General features: G+C 37.4%; 1 protein-coding gene across 1 annotated transcript in view; it reads left to right on the top strand.

The window, feature by feature from the left end:
* Positions 1–25,394, top strand: part of chm (CHM Rab escort protein) — a 56,915-nt gene that overhangs the window by 18,464 nt on the left and 13,057 nt on the right. The window contains exons 5-13 of the mRNA XM_066645882.1: positions 422–761; positions 3,346–3,462; positions 5,315–5,435; positions 8,866–9,088; positions 14,843–14,920; positions 20,071–20,175; positions 20,558–20,621; positions 21,951–22,047; positions 25,284–25,394. Of these exons, the coding sequence (XP_066501979.1) occupies positions 422–761; positions 3,346–3,462; positions 5,315–5,435; positions 8,866–9,088; positions 14,843–14,920; positions 20,071–20,175; positions 20,558–20,621; positions 21,951–22,047; positions 25,284–25,394 (1,256 nt within the window). The remainder of the gene's footprint in view (positions 1–421; positions 762–3,345; positions 3,463–5,314; positions 5,436–8,865; positions 9,089–14,842; positions 14,921–20,070; positions 20,176–20,557; positions 20,622–21,950; positions 22,048–25,283) is intronic.

Below are 25,394 nucleotides of genomic sequence, written 5' to 3'. Positions count from 1 at the left end.
GGCGATCCAATGAAAGAGGAATTGAGAAGCCATGCCAAGCCCTGAACTGCATGGAATGAGAATGGGCTTGTGGCCACATAATTCTACTCAGTCGATTTGACTCTGATTAACCGTTGACACTGTTGTCACAGTTTAACACATCTGGTAGTGATGCACTAGCAAAGGCATAAAAGAGCCAGGGAGAGCTAAGCAGAGGAGACTGAGATTTTTTTTTATTTTTTTTTTATTAGAATAGACAGAGCTAACCTGCCCATGTCTTAAGCATCCTTTCCGAGTGGTATGTTTTATGCCACATACTCCAGTTATTAGTCTCAGATCATGACATTAAATATATGAGATATCTGTTGTTTACATAAGATTAAATATCATAAAACTGTTAAGTTTAAATTTGAGTTCATTTGAATGTTTCCTTCTCCCATAGTGAGGAGCCAGATAAGGAAGAGGAGGGGAAGGACACTGTTGTGAATAGTTTGCCCAAAGGTTCTGATGCACAAGATAAAGACACCAATGCCAGCGCTACAGAAGACCAAGACGTGATTAGTCCTGAGGACAATTCACCAGGTACTGATGAGCCACAGAATCAAGTGCCAACGAATGAGCAAACATCTGAGACCCAAGAACCCAGCCAATCAGAAGAAAGTGAAAAAGAACAGCAGGCTGTCGGCACCCAAGCAGGGGTACCTTTAGAATTAAAAAGAAAGATAACCTATGCTAAGTTGGTGAAGGAAGGACGCAGGTTTAACATCGATCTTGTGTCTAAGGTGAGCTGATGATTTTAGACATTTTCTTCAGTTCAACGCAAATGTATCTTCATTTACATGTTGTGATTTTAAGATTTTTGACTCAGTATGATAAAATGGCATTTATGGATATTAAAGGAACCCTAAATAGGATTTTATTTTAAAAGTACAGTATTCACATCATTTTGATGTTCCACTGATGTTGCTAATCTGGGCTCAGAACTGCAGAAACTTTTGGAAAGAGTAGAAAATCAACCCCCCCAGCCCCTTGATTTCAGGACAGTGCTATAAAATTGACTTACAATCTGTATCCATAGGGTGTGCTCAGGAGTTAATATACCCAATCTTACCAAGTGTTGCTTTTAATATAAAAATTTCCATAAATCATAAATTTATTGTAAGGTGCTGTGGCCTTGACATTGGAGAAGTGAGCTTGAGACTGGAGGAAAAAGTTCATTCACAGCTGAAGTGCCCTTGAGCAAGGCACCTAACCTCCAAACTGCACCCTGGGTGCTGAAGTTGTTGGCAGGCGGTTGTGTGTGTATGTTCACTGCCCTTAGTTATTTTAGTTATACTTTATTTTGTTATATACAGGTGTATCTCAATAAATTAGAGTATGATCAAAAAGTAAACTATCAGTAATTCAATTCAAAAAGTGAAACTCATTATATAAATTCATTACACTGTGATCTATTTCAAGTGTTTATTTCTTTTCATTTTGATGTTGATGGATACCCAAAATCATTATCTTAGAAAATTTGAATATTATATAAGACCAAATTTAAAATGTAAATGCAAAAAATGTTGGCCTTCTGAAAAGTATGTACAGTATATGCTCTCAATGCTTGGTTGGGACTCCTTTTGCATGAATTACTACATCGATGTGATGTGGCACGGAGGCAATCAGCCTGTGGCCCTGCTGAGATGTTATGGAAGCCCATGTTGCTTTGATAGTGGCCTTCAATTCGACTGCATTGTTGGGTCTGGTGCCTGTCATCTTCCTCTTGACAATACCCCATGGGTTCATAGTTTGCTGGACAATCAAGCACAGTGACACTGTGGTTATTAAACTGTGGTTACTGTGGTTAAAATACTGTGGTATTGGTACTTTTGGCAGTGTGGCCAGGTGCCAAGTCCTGCTGGAAAATTAAATCTGCATCTCCATAAAGCTTGTCAGCAGAGGAAATCTTCAAGTGCTCTACAGTGGCTTGGTAGAACGGCTGTGCTGACTTTGGACTTGATATAACACAGTGGACCAACACCAGCAGATGACATGGCTCCCCAAACCATCACTGATTGTGGAAACTTCACACACACTAGGGTCAAGCAGCTTGGGTTGTGTGACTCTCCACTCTTCCTCCAGACTCTAAGCCTTGATTTCCAAATGAAATGCAAAATTTACTTTAACCTAAGGACAAGAATTTGCTCACTGAGCAACAGTCCAGTCCTCTTTCTCCTTGGCCCATGTATGACACTTCTGGCATTGTCTCTGGGTCGTGAGAGGCTTGACACAAGGACTGCGACGGTTGTGGACCATGTCCTGGATACATGTCTGTGTGTGGTGGTCCTGAAACACTGACACATCCAGTGAAGCAGCAGCTCTCGAAGCAGCAGTCCACTCCTTGTGAATCTCCCCCAAATTTCTGAATGGACTTTTCTTGACGATACTTTCAAGGCTGGTGTTTTCCCTGTTGCTTTTGCACCTTTTTGTATCACACTTTGTACCTTCCACACAACGTTACAGTAATATGCTTGGATACAGCAGAAGGGTGTCAATGACTGCCTTCTGGACATCTGTCAAGTCAGCAGTCTTCCCCATGATTGTGTAGCCTATTGAACATGATTAAGGGACCATTTTAAAGGTTTTGGAAACCATTGCAGGTGTTTGTTGTTGATTATTCTAATTTTCTGAGATAATGACATTTGGGTTTTCATTGGCTGTAAGCCATGATCATCAACATTAAAAGAAATATATGCTTGGAATAATTCACTCTTTGTAATGAAACTATATAATGAGTTTCACATTTGAATTGAATTAACTTTATCTTTTTGATGTCATTTTGTTCTCAGTGACTTACACAATCAATCTTTACATCAGAAAAGGTTTTAAACTTGAATGTTTTGTTCATTGAGATATGATGTATAAATTAATCCCTTAATTTTTTATGAGCAGTGTAGTTAAACTGCTTTAGTAAATGAGTTATATACTCATTGAAACTTCTCAGTGTACATGGTGTATTTTAACTTTTATAACTCAAGAATGATTTAATTAAACATGTACCACAGCAGGATCATCAAGGTCTGATAAAGCATTAGAAAGTAATCTAGTTTGATAAACAACCCCAAATCTTTGGGGATATATCTTCATAATGTTTTTACTTGTAGTCTTTGTGTTATAAACAAATCTAGGCTGTTGTATCTTCCTGTTATGGTTTGGTGTGCTGGGTACACAGTGTCTTGCTTTTTGCTTGTGCTAATATAGAAAATGTGAAAGTGATTCCCTTTGTTCTTTTATGGAGCCACATCAGGATGAGTGACCTCCATCTTCTCAAATAGAGAATGATTTTTATGTAGTTTTTTTTTCCCCTCAATTCTTACCTCACAGTTGCTGTATTCCCGTGGCCTACTGGTAGATTTGCTCATCAAGTCCAATGTCAGCCGCTATGCTGAGTTTAAGAATATCAGTCGTATTCTCACTTGTCGGAATGGCAAGGTTGAACAGGTATGTTAAAAAAGTAAAACATTTTTACGTTGTTTAAACACTGTTGTTTCTACTACTGCTGTCTTATCTTTATTTGTAGATGTGATACATATTAATAAAATTGAATATTTCTAGAGCAGAAACATTGGTGGGGAAAAAAAGTATACATAAATTGTGCTGAACTTATGTAATTTTGGAACCAGTAATTTATATTAAATCACTGCTAAATATAATTTAAATGGTATATGCCCAGGGCTTGGCTTAATCCCTGTTTGGGAAACCATCCCATTAAGTTACACTTAAAATATAATGAGCATACTAGTCATTTGTTATTTTCGCAACTCTTCTAATACAATAGACGAATATTTCTCTCGGCTGTCAGATTGAATTTCAAAAACACATCAAGTGTTATGAAGTATAAAATAAAAGTCATTAATGCAAATAAACAAACAGACCATGTGAAAAACAGCCACAAAACATCAAGTGATAACTCCAAATATGGTGATTATATACACAGATCAACTATAAGATTATGGCCACCTCGTTTCTACACTCACTGTCCATTCTCTCAGTGCCAATGTCCAGACAGGAGCACTTTGTAGTTCTACAATTACAGACTGTAGTAAATGTATTGCTCTGCAGGACCGCCACAGAGCACGTAGGATTTGGGTGGTGTATCATTCTCAGCACTGCAGTCACACTGACCTTTGTGTGTTGTACTGATACAAGTGGATCAGACACAGCAGGGTTGCTCGAATTTTTAAACCCCTCAGTATCACTGCTGGACTGAAAATTGTCCAACAACCAATAATATCCAGCCAACAGCGTCCTGTGGGCAGAGTCCTGTGTCCACTGATGAAAGACTAGAGGATGACCAACACAAACTGTGCAGCAACTCTCTGACTTTACATCTAAAAGGTGAACCAGCAAAGTAGGTGTGTCTAACAGTGTGGAAAGGGAGTCGACGGTGTGCCTTAAAAACTTGAGCAGCACTGCTGTGTTTGATCCACTCATACCAACGCAACACAATTTTATCAGTACAATTTAAGTATACTTTATTATTTTTATTATAGTTTCATTATAGTATTTTTACCTTATAATTTCAGTTTCAAAATCATTGTGATGCTCTACTAAGCTGTAATAAGGAGTATAGACACAATCATTGCTACTCCAGGCTCAGGACTGCAGAAAATGCACTATGTAACTTTTTGAGGAGGGTAGGAAACTACCTTCTCCCTCCCCACTGATTTCAGGACAGTGCTGTAAATGAATTAAACTCTGCACCTGTAGGGGGAGCTCAGGAACACAAATACAAAATCTTATTTAGTGGTACTTTAAATTTATATATTTTAAAGTATAATAACCAAAAATAATGATGTTATAATATAGAATTACATACCTTATTTAAGGCAATTTCATTTTATCCCTTTACACTCTGCAAATGTGTGACATATTGGAGTTTAATTAATCTGTTACATTTAAAGTTACTTAAGAAATACCTGGATTTTTGGCTTTCATGTGATGTTTTATTATTGTTGTTGTTATTATTATAAATTGGCTTTTGTTATGTCTCCAGTCAGTAATATATTTATTTTGATTAATTTAGATTGATTAAACTTTGTGTGGCTGAAAAGTCATGTCACACAAGGTAAAATCCATCTTTTTAAAAACACTCAACTTCTCTCTGCATGCCTGTCTGTCTGCTTATCTATTGTAGCTCAGATTTACCCACTCTCTGGTTCTGTTCTCAATCTCTCTTTTTGGTTCTTTTACACCTGGTGTGTTGTCTGGTTTTCATCTTTTGGACTCCCACATTCACTATGTGGAAACATACTGATTTCTTTGCCTCTGTGTCTCTCACTTTTACCCAAAGGTCCCATGTTCTCGGGCTGATGTGTTTGGCAGTAAGCAGCTGTCCATGGTGGAAAAGCGCATGCTGATGAAGTTCCTCACCTTCTGTTTGGACTTTGAGCAGCACCCAGAGGAATTCCAAGGTATAACTCCCCATTCTTTCCCTCCTCCATTAATCTCATTCTTTTTCTCTTTATCTTATTTTCTCAGTATATGCAGTGTTTAATATGTAACACACATTACATTGCCATTGTATAGCTTCTTCAAATGGTATATAAAATGTCCCCTCCACAATTATTATTATTATTATTATTATTATTATACATTTTGACATCTAGTTGGTCACCTCTCAGAAATAAAATTTTGATTTATTTTATAATTTGGATTTATTAAAATGTTTTTGTTTACTAAAGGCACTGAAACATGTAGTCAGTCCACAAGGTGTTTCATAAGAAATAAGAATTTACTATAACCTTCTTAAAGCAGGGAATTTGAAACCAGGTTCTCTCCAGATTGTCCAGTGTGGTATGTCCTTTCTTGTGCACACACCTCATACTATGGAGTTTTGATCAAGGGACAGAAGCTGTTTTTTTTTTTTAAATAGAAAAAGAGGTTACTAGAATGACTAAGGGAGTTTGACATCTATGTCACCTCCTAAGCTAAGCAGCGTTTCTCCTCTGTGTGGGAAGGTATTGCAGGTAGGGTGCAAGGAATCTGAAGAAATGAGCATTTATTTATTAATGCCTTTCTGTTTTGCCTGTAAAGCTTACTCAGTAAAAAACACCCACTCACAATGGATTCATTAATAGCCCTTAAACATAATAAAATAACATTAAATAGGAGACCAGAAAAAACTAGTTTGCCTGCAACCAAAATATGCTTTTTTTCCCTCAAACTTTTATTTTGAAAATTCACCACAGAGATTACCGCGTTTTGGCTGCGAGTCAGACACAGGGTTTTCTTTCAGCCTTCGTTAAGGCGCCTGTTCAAATTTTAATGCCCAAGTCATCAGCTTCACTGGCCTCCGATTCACCGTCAGAGTCTGGTTTATAAAGTTAGTTTTTACCAGCTCTGGGCTTGATGTCAGTAACGAGAGCATAACAATGACTGCTTATTACAGTTATAAAAGCGGCTTGTATATAACAGTTAGGGTAACGGAGGAGGATCTTTCATTTATTCATTATCTGTAACTGCTTATCAAGTTCGGGGTGTGGGTGGGTCCGGAGCCTACTCTGAATCACTGGGCACGAGGCGTGGAGGGGGCGAGTCTGAGAGTTAGTGAACGTTAATATTAGCTGTGTTCAGGTTGTGAAAAAGCACTCTTAACATGCAGCAAGTTAATGTTAGTCTCTGGCCGTGTCCCAAACTGCACACTGCTGCACTGATTTGTGTAAGTAAGTGAGTAAATACACTACCTTAGCATTGTTTCTGCAGTGTAGTATGTAAAGTAAAGTTCCATAGTGTGGTGTTTGGGACACAGTCTCTCTCTATAATGTTGATGTTAATCAAATACTGTTCCACATCATTATAAATGTAGTATTTTACTGCCTTATCAACATAGTTAGGTAATATTTTGGGTGTGGGGTGGGCTTTGACTCAGCAAATATGCCATAACAGTATCAAACTCACTCCTATGCCCTTGTACCTGCCTTTGCACATTTTTGGACAGATTGAAAAGTGAGAAACTGAACCACACTTTAATTAGTAGGCCATTTTTCTGTATCATTGATGTTAATGTTGTATCTGGTGTTATAACAACAAACACAAAAGTGGGTCTGGCATAACACCAAGGATGAGTGTGCAGAAAATCACCTCATGCCCACTGTTAAGTATAGGGGAGGATCAGTGATGCTTGAGCCTGTTTCTCCTCCAAAGGACCTGGGATCCTTGTAAGGATACATGGGATCATGAACTCTTTGAAATATCAGGACATTTTGAATCAGAATCTGGGGGTCTCTGCCTGAAAGCTGAAGATGAGTCGTCATTGGGTTATTCAGCAAGATAATGACCCTAAACATGTGGCCAAATCTACTCAAAAATGGTTCACAAGGCACAAAATCAAGCTCCTCTCATGGCCATCTCAGTCCCCAGACCTCAACCCAATAGAAAACCTGTGGGATGAGCTGAAGAGGAGAGTGCATAGGAGAGGTTTAGAGAGGTTGTGCAAAGAGGAATGGTTGAAGATCTCTCTTTCTGTATTCTCCCATCTTGTGAAGAGTTATAGAAGAAGGTTAAGTGCTGTCTTGTTGGCAAAAGGAGGTTATATAAAGTACTAACACCAGGGGTGCCAATAATTGTGGCACACATGATTTCATTCAAAAGATTTTTTTCCTAACGTGATATTTTTTTCCCCACCAAATAAAGGCACTTGAATTAAAGCTTAGATTTTTCTCTTTTTTTGCATTGTTGTTCTATATAATTTAAAAAAATTATAATTTATTAGAAGCCAAAGAACACTTCATAACCAGGGGTGCTAATAATTATGGAGGGTGCTGTACAAGGCAAGTAACGTCAGATTTTCACACTAATCCTGAAATAGCGGCAAACTATTTTTAAGCTTATGTGTAACCACATACACAGGTTGATGTGCTGTTGAAATATTGTGAATCTCTGCATTTATTTAAGACTAATAACCAAAAATGCGCAATTTCTCTCCCTTACTCTAAGTATTTAAATTGGCTGCCTAAAGCTTCCTGGAACTATTGGAGCCTGCATGAGTCACATGACCACCAAGCATTTTGGACTTCCGTTTGCACAGCTCTCCCTCTACAGCTCTGGTTGTAGCACTTACAAAATAAGTGCTGGACTTTGCAGGAAAATATATCGCTTTGATGGCTACATATGTCTCTCCAAAATCCCCCTGTACATCAATTGCACATATCACACACATTCAGGTCATTGGGCACTGAAGCCATGTCATTACAGATGTTGATTTTTGCATCTTATACTAATAACAGTCTGGACGGTCCCTTTCATCTTTGGCACAAACACTCTGAATGTTTTTCTCAGGGAAAAAAAAATAGAGTAAAACATGTACACGTCTGACTATATCACGTTTCCTTTGTCTTTTGGACCATCTGAGATGAATGGATTGGATGAATAGAATGGATTGTCAAAATGCCCATTATGCTATATTAATCAGAGTAGGATGATAGTTTTTCATGCTGTGCTATCTGAGGTCTCAGAGGTTATGCACATATTTCTCTGGATTTCTCTGGACAACCATACGCTCATATGCCCCATTTCATCTCCAGGACTTTTATTTTGCACAGTTCTGTAATTAAATATTGCATGTTATGTACCTCTACCATAACTTTACATCCAGGTTAAGCAGAATGAACAAATCACAAATTATTCTTATTTCTGTTGTGTTTTACAAAAAAAAAAAATCACTTTTTTCCCCAGAAACATGATTTGTAATTTTGAGAATAAATGAAGATCACTGTCATCTAATCTTATTTTCTTCCAGTCTTCCAAAGTTTTAGGTGTTCTTCAAATGTACATTCAGGAGCGGTTGTGATCAGGATAACTACTTTGACTTATATTGATTTGTGTCAATCTGTTCTTGTTTAGATTTCTCAGAGAAGCCATTTTGGGAGTTCCTGAAGAGTAAGAATCTAACTGAGAACCTGCAGCATTTTGTGTTCCACTCTATTGCCATGGTGAATCAGGAGACTTTGACAGAGGAAGGCCTGAAGGCCACACAGCACTTCTTGAGAAGTCTGGGTCGTTATGGCAACACACCCTTCTTGTTCCCACTATATGGCCTGGGTGAAATTCCACAGTGCTTTTGCAGGTGAGGGGTCCTGAGAAACATAGAGGCCAGTACACATCAAGCAAACAAACAAACAAAACCAAAATGTGCCTCTTTAGGAAGCTCTAAAATGTTCTTTCCGTATCACCCTGGTTCACTTGGTCTATTGTGTTTGTTTTTCTGAACTTTTTGAAACAATGGGTGTTTGTAATGTTAGAGTGCTATGCCTTCATACATACACTTTATGTAATTACTGGATATTCTTGTACATCACATTTACACACAGCTAATTCTAATGATAATTCTGCATACTTGTTTGTGCAAATATGCATTGCTGTCCCATTTTATATGAAAGTTTAATTTAGGTCACACTTGCCCATAAAGATAAACAAGAGAAAAAAAAAAAAACTTCTAGTAGCATGTAAAAATTGAAATGCACCAACTTCTTTCTTTATTTTATTTTAACAACCATTTATTACAAGTTATTTTATTTATTATTATTTTTTAAAATTATAACCAAAAAAAGCAACGTAAATCAAACGTAAAACGTTCTCCCCATGTCTGTGTGGGTTTCCTCAAGGTTCTCCGGTTTTCCAGCACAATCTGGTCCATTTTAACAGTCAATGATTTTGCATCCTTATAAATTATAAAACAAATGTATTGTTTCTCCACTAGCATGCTCTTCTGAGTATACAGTGATAGGATTACTTGGGAAATGCTATAAACAGTCTTGGTTTAGAAATCAAGTCATAGTCTGTCCTTAAACATTTGTCTTTGCTTAGAATATGCATTAGCTCCTTTTAGGGTGCTAAAGGAAAAAGAAAAGCCAGGCCACTGCAGTACACTGAGTGGCTGCTTTTAGCACTCTTTGTCCATGGGGAGTGGTACTGTGAATCTGTGGCACTTAAATGCTTCAGGACACATCCACAGAGAGGATGCGTTCCTCCACATGAAGGCCTTTGGCTCAAGGCCATGAATAAGAGAACATTTCCCCAAAGGCAGAAAGATTTGTACAGTGTTTATATAGAATGCATCTGTAGTGGAGTATGTTTTTTTTTTTTTTTTTTTTTTTTTTATTATTATTTTTTTTTTTTAATTCTAACTTCTGCATACACTCAATTAAACTTGCTTGACTTCAAATTATGTTTTTTTGCGACACTTGGGAAAACTTGGAAATGGCAATGAAACTTGTATTAATAATAATTTCCACACATTAATTGCCATTTTGATTTCCAGTTTAAACTTATACTCCACTTTTGCCTTCTTGATTCCTCTCTAAAGCTCTATTTGAAGAGATTTTTAATGTAGCATTCAAGCCACGTCCGTTACTGGGAAAGCATTACATCGCGTCAGAAGTTGTGACACATGATTTTATCGCATGCCATGATTTTGTGGTTAACAGAGAGCATCCTGCTCTTTCTTATATATATATATATATATATATAGTATTATAATATTTTTTTTTTTGGTAAAACTTTAGGCATAAATTTGAATTTCATATCATATCTCTGGTTTTTATGATTTTTTGTTTGTTTGTTTGTTTATGAATTCTACTTTTTGGTTCCCAAAATATGATTAATGTTTTTACAAAAAAAGACAACAATTTCTTTCTGAATCTAGGCAGCCAGTACTGTGAGTATTTGTTATTGAAACATAAAACATGGAAAGTATTATAAACTTTATTCACTTATAAAACAAAATAATGCATCTATTAAAACCAGTTATCTGCCATCAAACATTTACTTGTTGAACACTAATTTGAGAATATATATAACATATTCATTCATTAATTTAAGTGATTCAGTTAATGAATTAAATTAACCCTTGCTTGCTGCTTCTGGATTTTATAAGTTTTTATATAATAAATAAATAGAAAATAATACATATATTCAGTTTTATTTAATTTATACAATTGTTCAAATACATCATACCTAATTGCAATTTTGGAGCAATTCACAATAATCGTATCACTTCTGTAACAGCTGTAGAGAGCAACAGTGACTGATTATTTGTGCTTGTTCTGTTTTTTTTTTTTTTTTTTAACTGTCACTATGTAAACCTAGCAACCAGAAAACTAATCAGAAAATATAGCTGCTTTTGTAGTTCACTGAACAAAAGGTCAAATCAAATGTTAAATCATGTGACTTTTTTCTTCAGGTAAATTTTATGATTTTGATATTTGTTGGGTGGTTTCTAATAATATGCAGTCATATATTGCTCACCTGTGTTAATCTTATAATGGAGAAAATGACACAATGAACTACTCTCTGCAATTTTTTTTATTTAAAAGTGCCATAGGGCCAAAAGGTGCATTCGAATTTTGATTTTCATTTTTTCTAATTTGTATGTTAAATTTAAGATACTGGACAAATGTGAAAAGAAAATAGCTACTTTGTGACATGAAATTGAAGATAGTGGACAGATGCAAGAGACAAATACAGAAATAATTGGGGAGGAAATGGAGAAGAAGAGTATGATGAAGAGGGGCTAGAAAATGAAACGGTGCACACCTCAAAAGGGGACCCAAGCAAGGGATAGAGAGACAAAAGTCAGCGTGAGAAGTGGCGAGGAGGCGGGGTCATCCATCACACTGATACCTGCTCGCAGGTGATGGATGGATGGACGGCGGCGCAAACTCAATAATGCTCACTCTCTCGGGTTATTCACAGATCAGTGAGCAGTGCTGCTAATAAAGTGATGAAATGCTTTGCTGTCCTTGCCTGCATTATCCCTCAAGTTTTGACAGCAGAGACTCTTTTTAATTTCTAAATAACCTTTGGCGCTCCTATTGCTTTTTTTTTTTTTGTTACGTTCATGGGCACTTTGTCTCTTCTTGAGTGGTTTTGAATGAGACCTGGACATTTTGAGGCAACTCGATTCATTTAGTCCCGTAAATACAGTTAGCTGTAACAGCTTTTGATTCACGTTCTCTTTAGCGCCGTACTAGAGTCAGACAGTGGTCAAACAGAAACAGATTGAGAGGACAGGGGAATGCATTCATTTGAACCAATGATTGTCTTTTCCAACATTCACTCACAGATCATATTTCCATTCTGTCATTAGTACCCCTTCCCTTCCCTCTACCTCGTCTTCTCAGGGCGCAATAAACATCTAATTTATTCCAATCGGAGTGGGGATTTAATTTTGGGCTAGAGCAGCTTGCCAGGCGGCATGCCGCTTTGTTTTCTTTTAATTATTGGCCAGCCATTAGCCCCCCACTCTGGCACAAAGCACCGTAGATTACAAGCACATTTTCACTAGAGGCAAACCTGACAGGTGAGTGGTCTTTGCTGTGTCTGCCATTTCTGTTGGTTTAGCATCTACTGGATGGAGAGACGATTTATTTTTAATGCACAGACGAAAAAAAATAGCTGCTTGGGAAAAAAAATAAAAGAAATCTGCTGTTTACTGTATTACTCCATGATGTTTTGATTGAGAGCAACAGACGTCCAAATCTGCTGCTAAATATACAGATTTAACTCTGAAGCAGACACATTTCATATGTTTACTAAAAGGCGTTATAAACAGTCATGGTGATGCAGTCATGATCTTCAAGGTGAATAGCTTGAAATTGTTACCAGTATTGACCTGGTCTCAAATGCAGTTTCAGTGCTTCAGTTGATCAGAAAGTGTAAAAGGCTTTAAAGTAGTGATGAAGTAGTAAGAGCACTAAGTATTTGCTGAAATGCTTTCTATTTGCACTTATTCTGGACTTATTTATTTATTTATTTATTTATTTATTTATTATGTGTTAGCTTTTATGTATAAGCACTCATTAGGTTTTGTTTGGTATCACAGTTATGTTGTGTCTAATTCTTAATTTTTCTTTCTAGATATTAGCATTGGCCCTGTTTTGAAAGTGACTGAGCTCAAGGGTATTTTAAATTTTATCTTATATGTTCTAGCTAGAATACAAGCTCTGACTGAACACAAAATTCTTTTGTAAGTCACTCTGGATAAGAGCACCTGCTAAATGCTGTAAAAGTGTTGTTTGATAGCAACCATAATAAATGCTAGGCATTCACAACATACTTTTACTGGTAATTGTATAACGGCACTCACTTTTCGACTGGTGATAAATTTTGGAACTACTTTCAGTTTGATGGTGCAATTATAAGGGTGGATTCTTTACCTTCCCACTCGTTTGGTGATCAATACATGTTTTATGGAAGTTAAGATCTAGAACAGCTGAATTTTGACAGTCACTGAGAGAAAATGGGTAAATATTTTATACCTAGAATGTTGAGAGCTGAGAGCCTGAAAACAGAAAATATTTGTCAGTCATCTCAGTTTTTGATCATTCATGACATGTTTGCTTGTTTGTCCCCTTACTTTCATCGATCAGTGTCCCTGATGGAGCAATCTACTTAGCTTTACAAACTAATGTTTGTACCGGATTATAGCCTATGGGTACAGCTAGCCGTTATCTGTTTCTAATATTTTTATTATCACTATGCCATCATATTCTGGTGGATTGAAACCAAGGCAGCTTTCATCGTTCTTAGGTTCAGTTCAATTTATTTTGGGCTTGAGTGTGATGTCGCTTGAGGTGCCTGCAGCTTATTTGTGCTTCTTGTTACATTACCTTTTAATTACAGAAATAACTAGTTGGAGGCAGTTATTTTGTTGGGTTTGTGTGGCGGGGGTTATGTGATGAGAAGGGGGGAGCTGTCGAAGATTTATTTTGGATGTGACCTTCTCCACACTTGCTGCAGCTGTAATCAGTGGAATTAATAGCATAATCAAATTATACACAAACTCATAAATCATCGGTGAGCGTGCTGTCACTGCGTCTAGCTATTAATGGCCCCTATTGTTTTGCTAGCGTATTAAAAAATCACGTCACTTGATTCCTGCCTTGATAGGAACTGAAATGCCATTTAGAGGCTATAAAGACTGGGGGCTTGTATGAAGGTACCGGATTTTCACAACTGTTAATTTAGCCCCGCAATGGCGAGTGATGTCGTGGGGGCGAGTGCCAGGGCATGAAGGGGGAAGAAGGTGGTGGCTCCCGTACGGTCTTTCCCAGCAGTATCATCGCAGTTGACTGCGGGCAGTTAATTAGAGTAATATAAGCTTAAATGTCTGTCAGTTAGGGTTAATGACATCAAAGGAATCCCCCCCATTCAGTTTCTATGGGTTTCTGTTTGGGATATGAAATGGGCCCAGATGATTGCTGATGTTTTTTTTTTATATTTTTTTTTTTTTATCCTTTACCCTTCTCCTGTGCTTTATTAAGATGCCATGCCTTTAGATTAATTTGTGGGGACAGGGGTATTTTACTAGTTCCCCCCTTACCTTTCATCTTCTTAGAAATGCACAGAATATATTGGTGAAAGGGCTGGACATTCACACACTCACTTCTCTCTCTCTCTCTCTCTCTCTCTCTCTCTCTCTCTCTCTCTCTCGTCTTATAATGTGGAAAGGTGAAATTAATATTGAATATCAACATTAACCTCATTGAGCATTGCTGGTATGATGGGAGGACGTTGTATTTGATGAAAATGACTTACAGTTAAGCTTCCATAATAACACACATTCTATATATTTAGATGTCCATGACAAAGGTATTGCTTGTGAAGTAATGTGGCATTCTTGGTGACATTTCTGCCCTGTCAAATGAATTGGATTTTGGTGTTTTGGTGCAGACAAGGTGTGATCAGATCCTGTGTTGCTTTTAATGTCATGCTATCAGTTTTGATTATGGGTGTTTTGCTGGATCCATCCAATGTGTCTGCATATAAATAAATAAATGTGTGTGTGATTTTTTTTTTTTTCTTTTTTTTTCCTCCCCAGAATGTGTGCTGTCTTTGGGGGGATTTATTGCCTGCGACATTCAGTCGAGTGCCTGATTGTGGACAAGGATTCAGGAATGTAAGTAGTTCAACATCGATCCACCACCTTCACCGAATGTACAAAAAAAGAACAAGAAAATAAGCACCAAACAAAGAGAAACAGCATAGAGACAGCAGACTTGGCCTTCATCTTGGCATGTCCTGTCTAGAGTAGACTTTGAAATCTTTACTAAACAGATCCCTCAGAAACAAAGCAAAGAGAAAGTACAAGAGAGTGAGATGGTGGGGGAAGGGGGTCGGAATTATAGATATGGAATTAATTTTCTGGGCGACAGCAGCGCACAGCTCCCCTGAAGCAGCCGAGCTCGGAAGACAAATCACGGGCCCTGCCACTTGGGCCGGCGATGAGTGATGCCGTTTTTTCCTTGTGGCCTTACCTCCACTAATTGATTTTCATCTGAAGACAAAAAAGCCCTCTGTTGCTGCCTGTTAAAAAATGAGAGTTCATCTCCAGTCTCCCTTGATTAATCTGTGCTGATAATGTGCGTCAGGCCTCACCAGAAAGGCCTTTAATGAGTTTCAAAGGTGGATTGTTGTCATAAACTAGGTTAGATCGGGGTTTTTTTTTCCTCCCCCTCTGTGCTCCTGCTTTCATTCCCACTTGTTCTCTTGCCACCTCTTTGGCAATATATTGAGCTTTTTTCAACTTGGTACTGGTTGAACTTGGGGGAATGGACTCCTATGCATGCAGAGAAGGAGGGTGCAAGTGGCTGTGATACCTACCTAAAGTAAACTCATGACACTTGGATAATTTATATTTTGTCCAAGAGCTTCTCAAATAAGAAAACAGCATGGAAACTGCTCATCCGAATTACTGGACTTTAAATTATCACCTCTTTCTTTTTAAAGCATAAAGAGCTCTCAAGCTCACAGGTGACTGTCTACGTCCCTAGTTTCATTTGACAGAGAACCCTCTTGATATATATGATCTGACCCTGAAAGAGGCAGTGCGGTCACCCTCTGTGCATCTATTCCTAGCTATACTTGAGCAGTGTTGCAGGTAAGCAGTCTTTGAAACAAAGCATGGTGACCATGACAAATGACAAATTGGAGTTCTTTAACTTCTTCACATATACCCATCAATGCCAGAAAGTAGAAGAGAGATGCTATAATTCAGGGCCTTCCTAACTTTTCAAGGCAAATTCCAAAGTCCAAAGCGCTGGACAAGGACCAGTTCTACTGGTTGGGGGTGTCCATGTGTGCTAGGAGGGTCTGAGGCAAGTACTGGACAGCCTCCAAACAGGGGTGTCAGTCAGGTTCTGGAATCCAGTCTACAAAACTCTCTCAGAGGGTACAGCGTGGAGAATCAGTGCTCTCCGCCAGAGGCGCCCGGGTGTCAACTCAACCCTGTTCATGCCATACATCATCAGCAAGAAAAAAGTTCCATGAAGGTGAAGAGGTAGAAGGAGGGGGGAAAAAAAGAGTTGGCAAGGTGTCTGGCAGGCTGAACAATGATTTTAATTTCCCCAGCATCATAAATTACTGCTCTATGTCTTCTCTTATTACAGACATAAAACTGAAAAGGGTGGAGTTAGATTAATAATGCAGCAGAGGATTATGGGGCCTCGGAGCCCACCTGCCACTCGACGTGGAGGTGGGTCCAACAGCAGCCCAACTTGTTAGCGTGGACGACAGTCGCCTCAATCACACGTCTGATCCCATTTGTCCCACCAGTCTTATCTCTTGCCTCGTCAGCATGACTTGATTATTCTACTTGGCAACACTGATTGGCCTCGTCACTGTGCCATGCTATGGCAGTGGGCTCGAAATAGCTGTCTGTATCAGTTTGGCTTTTTAAAAACATTCTGTTGTTTAGACATATGTTGGATATAAGTTTCCAGCATTAGCATTTTACAATTATATTATTATTTTTTATAATACTGTGTTTAAGTCAGAAACTACATTTTATTTACTTGATTTTGGACCAACTGTCTATTACATAAAATTTATTGTAATATTCTTGAGAAATGTATATATTGTCTATATGGAAATGGACAAAACAAATGTGAAAAATTGGCCAAATCTGGAGTAAAATATGTATTATTAAATTGTATAAATAAAATTGGATACAGATTCTTAGTCCCCGAGGGATTAACATATTACACTCGCTTTAAAAAGAAAAGATCACATGTTCCTGTTTATTCTTTCATAATTCTTTGGGAAAACATTTGTACCTGACCCAGACCTCGATGACACTGAATGTGTTTGGGATTATTTGCAATCATAATCATTATCATTATCATTATGATTATTAATCATAAGAAGCAGAAAATGCAAACAACTTCAATGACTAAACATTTGAAATTCTGAACATAGATAAAAGATGCTGGAATCTGTACTGACATAAGAGCATGACCTACATATGCATCAGTAGTAGCTGATTTTATGTAACTGTGTTATATAAAGTGTGAGACTAAAGTCACCAGGTAAAACATAAAAATGCTAATATGTTTGAGTGAATTCCTTACACTTTGTTCAGTTTGTAAGCACACTTTTTTACTGAAAAACAGTAGTATACTTGCTTCTTTATTTGACACTTGAAAAATTAGCAACTGGTAACTAATAGTTATTTTGACTGAAAATGTAATCAATTTTTCCACAGTGTATGCTCTCGTCCCATAATTTTTTTGCTTTAACTAAGCTGCGTTTGTGAGTAAGCATATAAAATTCAGATGAGCTTGGAAGTGCATGTCATTGGGAACAAGGTTAGGGTTCTGATTGTCTCAGAGGCCACCAGTGCTTTATGGGGACTATTTATGAACAGTTATGATGATCTAGAAAGCAGGACCTGGCCTTGGGGGGCCAAATGAAACCCAGTCATTAGCTCTATATCAACACTTTATGAATGGTGACAGAAGAAACTTTGGAACATATAAATAAGATTTCTATTTTATTGGACATCTGTGTACATCATGCAGTAATGGGGATAGAAAGTAATCTTAAGCCAGCCTCAGAATGATGAGCTAGATGATGGTATTTAGTAGATTTCAATTTTGGTAACTTAGATATTAAGAGAGTTAATTCAGAGTAAACTGAAACTGTAACAGATTGAGTCAAATATGAGTGTGCTCAGACATTGTCTGTGTCATGCTGAGATTATCCCTTAGCTGCATCAGTGTTTTGCAGTGTAGCCCATTTCAACATTCCTCACCCCACTGGCTGGTATTTGATTGGAAGTCCTCAGCTTCCTTTGCTAGTTCCTCTTGGTGAATAAATCTTAATTTACATAAACAGATCTGTCCTGTAGTCAGTCCTGTGTGTGGAGCGAGGATTGTTCTGAGGGCCACACTTTTTGGTAGCAGAGAGTTGCTCGCTTGCCCCTTTATTGTGTTGTGAAAGTCCATTTCAAGGATGTCACCCCTAGCCCATTAGTTTGGATAATGAGCCCTATAAAGCACATTTATAACTCTTGACATAACAAGCCGGCAGATTCCCCTTTGCTACCCCCCACCCCTTTTTTCCTGTTCTTTCTCTCTCTCCCTGTCTTTCCTCCTCTCTCTCTTGATCCCTTGGTGTGTATCTTAAACGCTTTTCACTGTCAGAAGAGCAAGAAGGTCACAAACTTGCTTCTGGTTCTGTGTTAACACATGTTTAAGCAAAACTTCAGACCAACATAGATTTTCATTTTACCCTTTGTGCTTGGTGGTCTTTGTCTCACATTTTAAATACCATACTTGGAAATTCCACTCTAACAGAGTCTATCAGGCTCTCATGTCAATACAGTTTCATCTCAATAAATTAGAATATAATCAAAAAGTTCATTTATTTCAGTAATTCAATTAAAAAATGTGAGCCTCATATATTATATAGATTTATTACAAAAGAGTGATTTATTTCGAGCATTTATTTCTTTTAATATTCATGATTATGGCTTACAGCCAATGAAAATCCAAACGTCATATGTTGGCCTACTGAACGTTATGTACAGTATATGCACTCAATACTTGGTCGGGGCTCTTTTTGCATGAATTGCTGCATCAGTGTGATGTAGTATGGAGGCAATCAGCCTGTGGCACTGCTGAGGTGTTATGGAAGCCCAGGTTGCTTTGATAGTGGCCCTCAGCTCATCTGGGTCTAGAGTCTCTCATCTTCATCTTGACAATACCCTATAGATTCTCTATGAGGTTTAGGTCAGGCAAGTTTGCTGGAGAATCAAGCACAATGATATTGTGGTTATTAAACCAGGTATTGGTACTTTTGGCAGTGTGGCCAGGTGCCAAGTCCTACGGGAAAATGAAATCTGCATCTCCATAAAGCTTGTCAGCAGAGGGCTTCATGAAGTGCTCTACAATGTCCTGGTAGAACGGCTGTGCTGACTTTGGACTTGATATAACACATTGGACCAACACCAACAGATGACATGGCTCCCCAAACCATCACTGACTGTGGAAACCTCACACTAGACTCAAGCAGCTTGGATTGTGCGCCTCTCCACTCTACCTCCAGACTCTGGGCTTTTAAAGCACTGACTCCAGCAGCCGTCTACTCCTTGTGAATCTCCCCCAAATGATTGTGTAGCCTACTGAACCAGACTAATTGACCATTTTAAAGATTTAGGAAATCTTTATAGGTGTTTTGTGTCGATTATTCTAATTGTCTGAGATAATGACATTTATGTTTTCTTTGGTTTAAGCCATTATCATGAACATTATAAGAAATAAAATTTTGAAATAGATCACTCTGTTTGTAATTAATCTGAGTTTCACTTTTTGAATTGAATTACTGAAATAAGTAAACTTTTTGATGATATTCTAATTTATTGAGGTGCACCTGTATCTGAGTCAGTGTATGATAAACCAAATTACTTTTTAAATACCAATTAAATAATTCTATATTTTTACTACAGATTTTTTTGTTGTTGTTGTAATATGTAGCAAAAATAAATATTTTTTTGTCCATAAACATGAACCGTTATTTAACTGACAAATAAAGGATTTCCTATGTTGTTTTGATAACAACAGCTAATTGAGTAACTTTTACGTTTATATTTTTTCAATTTTACCCCAAAACATTTTTACTTAAACTTTTTAATTGTATGGCAATGGAGAGTATGAATTATTTGAATATGAATTTGTTTTGCAAGTGCGCCTTCCTGCTTACATCCAACAGCTGTCAGTATTGTCAGATCTTTACCAAATAATCACAGCTTATCCTCATTTGTCATTTTAGGTGTAAAGCTGTGATCGACACACATGGTCAGCGAATAAACTGCAGCCATTTTGTGGTGGAAGATGGCTACATCAAAGATGAGCAGAGAACCAAAACAGTGAACAGGTTTTTCAGACAAATGTCATAACTGTAGAAACATGGCCAGGATAAATTCACCTATATGTATTTATGCCTCTTCAGTTGTTCATAGAAGGGTGTATTAGAAACTTGTATGCTAATTTCGTTATGATCATTTTTATAAATATTTATTAAAGCTTTTAAGGTGGAACTAATTATACCAAATAACCCCCCTAATACATCCCTAGGCTTAAGAGTTAATTAAACTCATTAAACCCCCAAGTGCATTAATGTGCATTAATTTTTAACTATGCTTCATATATTTTTAAAAATAATGTACATTTTTTAAAAATCTTTTTAACACTTATACTATATTATAATATTAACTTTCTACAAATCTACACTGTCTTTTCCTGTTTTTATGTCATAGGCACATATCCCGGGCTGTGGTGATCACAGATCGATCAATTTCACCCTCAGAGTCTGATCAGCAAGTACTTATTTATCTGCATATGGGACTGTCTCTGTCTGCCTATTCCTTTTTCTTTCTTTTTTTCTCTCTGTCTCACCATAGCCCATGGCTTAATATATTAGAACTAAGCTGTGTAGTGTAGATATCTATATGAACCTTTAAATCATGGCCTGGGACTGACCATGTGCACTTGCATGCATGCATGCATACTTGTTTGTATGTATGTGTGTGAGGGCACGGTTGTCTATTTCTTGCCAGTCTTGCACTTTCACTGTGCAGCGTGTTTTGCATTACATCGTTATTATGTTATCACGTTTATATGGATTCTTGAGGTGCGTCCAAGAACCAGCAGGCAAAGAAACAACAAAACATCATAGGCGATTTGTGGGATCGCTGCTGTAGTTTTGACGTCCTGTACTCAAGCATTACATTCCAAAGTAAATCATAAAATGAAAGAAAAGATGAATTTGATTAGTTAATTGTACTGTCCTGAGAATGGAACCTGACATGCTGGTATCCACTCAAGCTCATTTGAGTGCTAGCTGTGTGAGTGGAGTTTATAGGCCTAATAGATGAAGAGCATACAAGAATCAAGGTTGATCAGTTCAGTATGGATTTGAATTTGAATTTGTCTTTCAGCAGAACCAGAACACCCATTCATTCGACTCTCAACCTGGCCCTGTTTAGTCTCCATCAAGCACTCCTTTTTCACACACACTCAGACAAACAGGCAACAAAGGAGAAAATTGTGTTTAATTTCTGTCTATTAAACTTGGCAGAAATTCATATCTGTGGCTTGACACAGGGTGGAACTGGAATATCATATGACTGTGTGACAAAACGTAATTAAATATTCAGGCTAGTTTTAATTAGCTGCTCATCCTTTGCAATGACATTTGCAAATGGAGAGAAGTTGCTTTTTTGGACTCTTGGAATTTATTAACAATGAAGAATGAAGTTTGCTGTCTGTACTCTGTCAGTTTGTTTTAAAAAGCATGGGGTTTAGTCTTAAAACAGATGAATGTTAGGAATCACTGTCTGTATTCAAGTAAAAGGATTACAGAGATTCCATTTTTTTTTTGCACTGTGTTTAGCTAATAGGATTTAATTCTGTCCCACCCACTTCATCATTTAAGCATACTTCATGTGTATGTTTTGTTAGGTCATGTCATGTACTTCCTGGAAAGTGTATTTGTGGTTCAGATTCAAGTTTCTGTCTGCAATTCTGTCCATTCCATTTCTGTCAGTCACTCAGGATATTTTTCTTTCTGTGTGTGCGTGTGTGTCTTTGGTTTTGCTTGTATGTGTTTTCACAATGTGGTTAGTATGTATTTGTCATCTTCGTCTGCAGATCTCATTGGTGACTGTGCCTCCTCTTGAACCATCTTCTCCAGCTGTGAGGATAGTGGAACTCAGCTCTTCCTCAATGACCTGCATGCCTGGCACATGTAAGGCTCCTATACTTACACTCCCAACTCTGTGTGTGTGTGTGTGTGTGTGTGTGTGTGTGTGTGTGTGTGTGTGTGTGTGTGTTAACTGTTACAGATGGATTAAATGTGGTGTTTTTATTGCTGATGTTGTTTTTAGCAATAGCTCAAGGATTGTTACCTAATCCTAACCAAGTTCTTCGCAGCTATTTCTAATACACAATATTTGAAAAAGAAGTGTTTCTCACATCTCCTTCCACAGTCATAAACCATCAAATGAACACAAGGTTAAATACCAGATTATGTTTGTATTCTGATTTCACTCACATTTAAAATTAATGCTTGTATGGTAAGAAAGTAAGGCTGCACATATGTCTCTTGATAATCAGTTTCTCATTATTGACTTCGTTACGAGTTGAAACCGATCCAACTGGGAATCATTGTGTTGCCAAATTCAAAGGAAAATGCTGAATCAGAAATTGAAGGGGGACATATTGCAGAATCTAGCCTGCAGTATATTAGAACAGCTTGTAATGCAATGTAAAGCAACACTGTAGCATGATTTCTTTGTCTTTTTAAGAAATAAACAACAATAAAATCATTATAGGTTCTTTAGATAAAATTAAATCATCATTATGAACCCAAAACATTCTAACTTTGGAGAGGTGTGATTTCTGTCAATATACTTATACATACCTAGCCAACATAATATTATATCAGAGACTGGGCAGTCTCTTTTTAATAAAGTTTAAGCAAAATTCTTGTGTGTGTGTGTGTGTGTGTGTGTGTGTGTGTGTGTGTGTGTGTGTGTGTGTGTGTGTTTGAAGCTGATTTCATATACAGTACATGTGTGAAAGGGACTTAAGGGGAGATAGATAGAGAGAGGCTGAGAACGTTACTTCAGTCAATTTTATGTTTTTATAATAAAAACAAGTCTGCATGTATGAAGAGAGGTGTCCTGAGGAGCACCATAGAAGAGAAACGGAAGCCTTTAAAAAAATGCATTTGTTCAGCATTAACAGCTTGTTAGAAAGTTTAAAGCCTTTTAAACACTTGACTCCCAAGTTCAACCAAATCCTTGTTTAGGTGTACGTTAAATGGGTTAAAAAAATGTGTACATACACAGAAGAGTTGAGAAGCATATAAAATAGCTCCAGACAGTGCTAAAAGTTCCAAATCCTCCAAACCGTGCCATTTCTCCTCTTCTTTCCATGTTTTCCTGTCTTATTTATTCCTGTATCGTTCATCTGATTAGTCAATTATTCCATAATGTGAGATGACACTGGGGTGGACAAAACCAAAATTATGGTTTTACAGCAGTAGGTTAATGAATAGTGGTAACTTTAACTCATATTTCCGAAACTAGCAGCAGTGAGTAAATGTGATTTGTAAATCAAAGAATTTATATAATGTAATTTTAGTACATTCTTTTATATACAGAATAATGCAGACTTTTGCTAACTAGTTAAAATAATGCAAGATAGTTATCATATAATGTAACTGATTCACCTTGTGTTTTTAATATATAATGCAGGGCATATTGTAGTTGCTTTATCTATAAATCACTTCAGTCATTGTCTGTGTGTGGGTGGGGTTCATCACTAAACTGCTTTGCTCTTTTCAGAGTTGGTCCAATACAACACATTCTCAATGGTTACTCCACCAGATTTGAGTCAGTATCGTTTTTAGACATTCTTCATACAAAAATGCACTTGGATTAGCATTACAGAGAAATGTAAGACTTTATTTGTATAAGGTTACGTAAAGTAAATTGCGGCTTCATACTTCAGGCATTCAATTTAGCTGTAGTTTGATAGTTATTGACTTTGGAAAGCTAATAATTTAGTGCACAGTCTTACCTTGTTTAGGTAGACTTCATATGTGAAGTAAAGAGTATCGATCAGAATCAAATAAGAAACTGTGGTGAACTTTAGCCCCTAATGAATTGAAAGAGCAAAAATATTTTCTTTCACAGGCACCAAACCTGCCACTGCTCCTGTCATTTTGTGCATCTCCCCTGCCCACCTTACTGACGACTCTGTCATTAACTCCATTGTTATTTATGGAAGTTATTCTTTTTGTTACACTGACATTATTTAGCTATCAATCACACTGGTAGAGGAGAGGTGGGTCGGGTGGAGATGGATTGTCAGTCTTGGCACTAGCCCCAGCGGCTGGCTTTGTCTTGATGGGGGAATGAGAAGCTCAATCAGCGGAACTTCACTTCCTCTCACTGGGAATTGACTTGAGGATGAAAAGGGAGGATGACTGAGTTTTGAAGCAGACCTAGAACCTGACCCCTCCACTCCCCAATTCACAGCTACTTAAAGATAGATGGATAGGAGTCAGTCTTCCTTTAAGTAATATACTTCTACATTAACACATCATTCACAATCACTGGGATGATGATGAGCGTGACAGTCACACGTTCTGAGAAGATGGTGACATTTATTTATTTTTTTTTTTTTAATATAACCGCCAAACGAGCTGTACTTTGCCCTTAAGATACTACAATGATATATTCCCAGTTAAGGATGAAGTAAAGCAACAAAATTGACATTTTAAAATATTTTTTGGAACAGAGGTCAGTTTGAATATTTATTTCTATAGCTGTGCCCTTCTGTTTTTATTTATTTAGTTGTAACTTTTACAGAAATACACACACATACCTATGTACATGTAAGTATTGAAATGCTTCCCATTCTTTTTTGAGGATTTCAGCTGCTCAACACTTCAGGTTTCTGTTATATTGTTTTTTTCAAAATTATTGGGGACTGAACCAGCTTAACGTCTTTTTCTATCGGACAGTGCTTCTGTAATCCATTCAGAATCAGAATTGGCATTGTCTTATTAAAGTAAGCAAAGTTTTCATTGAAAAACACAAGGTATGAATGGCAGCATGTTGCTCCCAAACCTGTAAATAATGTTTAGCATTAACAGTGCCTTCACAGATGAGAACACCCACACGCTTTTGTACTTTGCCTTTAGTGGCACTCCTGTTTGTGTAACTATGGAAATTGGCTCCAGGCTCACTAATAATGTGGTCAAATGGCAGAATGTTCAATAAAAATAAGAATGGCTGAAGGATTGGCACATGTGGAATACCACAAAACATTTCACTTTTTGTTGCTTTAGTTATTTTGGCTATAAACCTGTAAACAGACAAGTTGCAACCAGGAATGTAATTTTCCTTTTTTTGTCAAATATATTATTACTCTGTCCAAATTACTTTACCTAAAATTCTCGTCCTTCTACAGACTTGGTCCACCTGACCTGTATGTCCTCAGGCTCAGCCTATGAAGACCTAGCCCCAGTTATTTCCAAGCTGTTCCATGTTCCTAGCAGCCCTGGAGAAGGACCTGCAGAAG

This window comes from Hoplias malabaricus, chromosome 15 (genome assembly GCF_029633855.1).
Source record: "Hoplias malabaricus isolate fHopMal1 chromosome 15, fHopMal1.hap1, whole genome shotgun sequence".
In the NCBI taxonomy this organism is placed as follows: domain Eukaryota; kingdom Metazoa; phylum Chordata; class Actinopteri; order Characiformes; family Erythrinidae; genus Hoplias; species Hoplias malabaricus.
The sequence above is the reverse complement of the archived record's forward strand: the minus strand, read 5'-3'. Positions and strand labels throughout refer to the sequence as shown.